The 1,185-nt window shown below is 38.1% G+C and overlaps 1 protein-coding gene across 1 annotated transcript in view; it reads left to right on the top strand.

Annotated features, from left to right (window-relative positions):
- LOC110314838 (zinc finger protein 431-like) overlaps positions 1–469 on the top strand; it is a 3,174-nt gene extending 2,705 nt beyond the window's left edge. Inside the window, exon 4 of the mRNA XM_029534649.1 lies at positions 250–469. Within this exon, the coding sequence (XP_029390509.1) occupies positions 250–440 (191 nt within the window). The 3' untranslated portion in view covers positions 441–469. The remainder of the gene's footprint in view (positions 1–249) is intronic.
- Positions 470–1,185: the final 716 nt, after the last annotated feature.

Genomic DNA, 1,185 nt, shown 5'->3' with positions numbered 1-1,185 from the left:
AAGAACACATACAGGAGAGAAACCTTTTGAATGTGAACAATGTGGTAAAGCCTTTGCACAAAGTAGTGTTCTTCTAACACATAAAAGAATCCACACAGGAGAAAAACCTTTTGAATGTAACCAATGTGGTAAAGCCTTTGCACAAATTGGTAGTCTTCTATCACATAAAAGAATGCATACAGAAGAAAAACTCTTTTGAATGTAACCAATGTGGTAAAGCCTTTGCACAAATTGGTAGTCTTCTAACACATAAAAGAATCCATACAGGAGAGAAACCTTTTGAATGCAACCAATGTGGTAAAGTCTTTGTAGAAAACCGTCAGCTTCAAGTACATAAAAGAACACATACTGGAAAGAAACCCTATGAATGTCATCAATGTGGCAAAGCCTTTGCAAGTCATTCTGGTCTCACATATCATAAAAGAACACATAACACTTAGGAGAGAAACCCCATGAATGCAATCAATGTTTAAAGCCTTTTTTGTCCTTGTTTTTAATAACTTCATAGTATTCCATTGTATAAATGTAACATTTTCTTTACCCATTCCTCTGTTGAGGGACATCTGGATGGTTTCCTGTTTATGGTATTACAAATAAAGCTCCTATAATCAAAATGGAGCAGGTGTCTTATTGTATGGTGGAACATAGATTGAGTATATGCCCAGGAGTTTTATGGCTGTGTCATGAGTAGAATTATTTCCAGTTTTCTGAGAAACTGCCAAATTAATTTCCAGAAAGGTTGTACAAATTTTCACTCCTACCAGCAATGGAGAAGTGTTCTTCTTTCTCCACATCCTTGCCAGCATGTGCGGTCCCTTGAGTTTTGGTTTTTTTTTTTTTATCTTAGCCATTCTGATGGGTGTAAGGTGGAATATCAGTGTCATTTTTATTTGCATTTCCCTGATGGCTAAGGATCCACAGAATGAAAGACATACACACAATAGTTCATTTTTAACTTGTCATTTGGCTCAATGGCTGGGTACACCTAAGACTCCTGTGGCTAGCATGCCCTTCCCTCTGATACTCCTTACTAAACACCTCTAAATATGCCCTCAGCAGAGTTGCCAGGTTACCTTTACTCTTAGCGCAACACCTCTAAATCTGCCTTTAGCATAGTTGCCTGGTTACTTTCTATGAAGCCAATTGTCCTTGCTGCCTACAATTTGGGGATGCCCCCTGATGCTC

Source organism: Mus pahari, unplaced genomic scaffold, assembly GCF_900095145.1.
Source record: "Mus pahari unplaced genomic scaffold, PAHARI_EIJ_v1.1 scaffold_7073_U1_1, whole genome shotgun sequence".
Classification (NCBI taxonomy): domain Eukaryota; kingdom Metazoa; phylum Chordata; class Mammalia; order Rodentia; family Muridae; genus Mus; species Mus pahari.
Note: the sequence above shows the minus strand (reverse complement) of the source record. Positions and strands in the feature narration are given on the sequence as shown.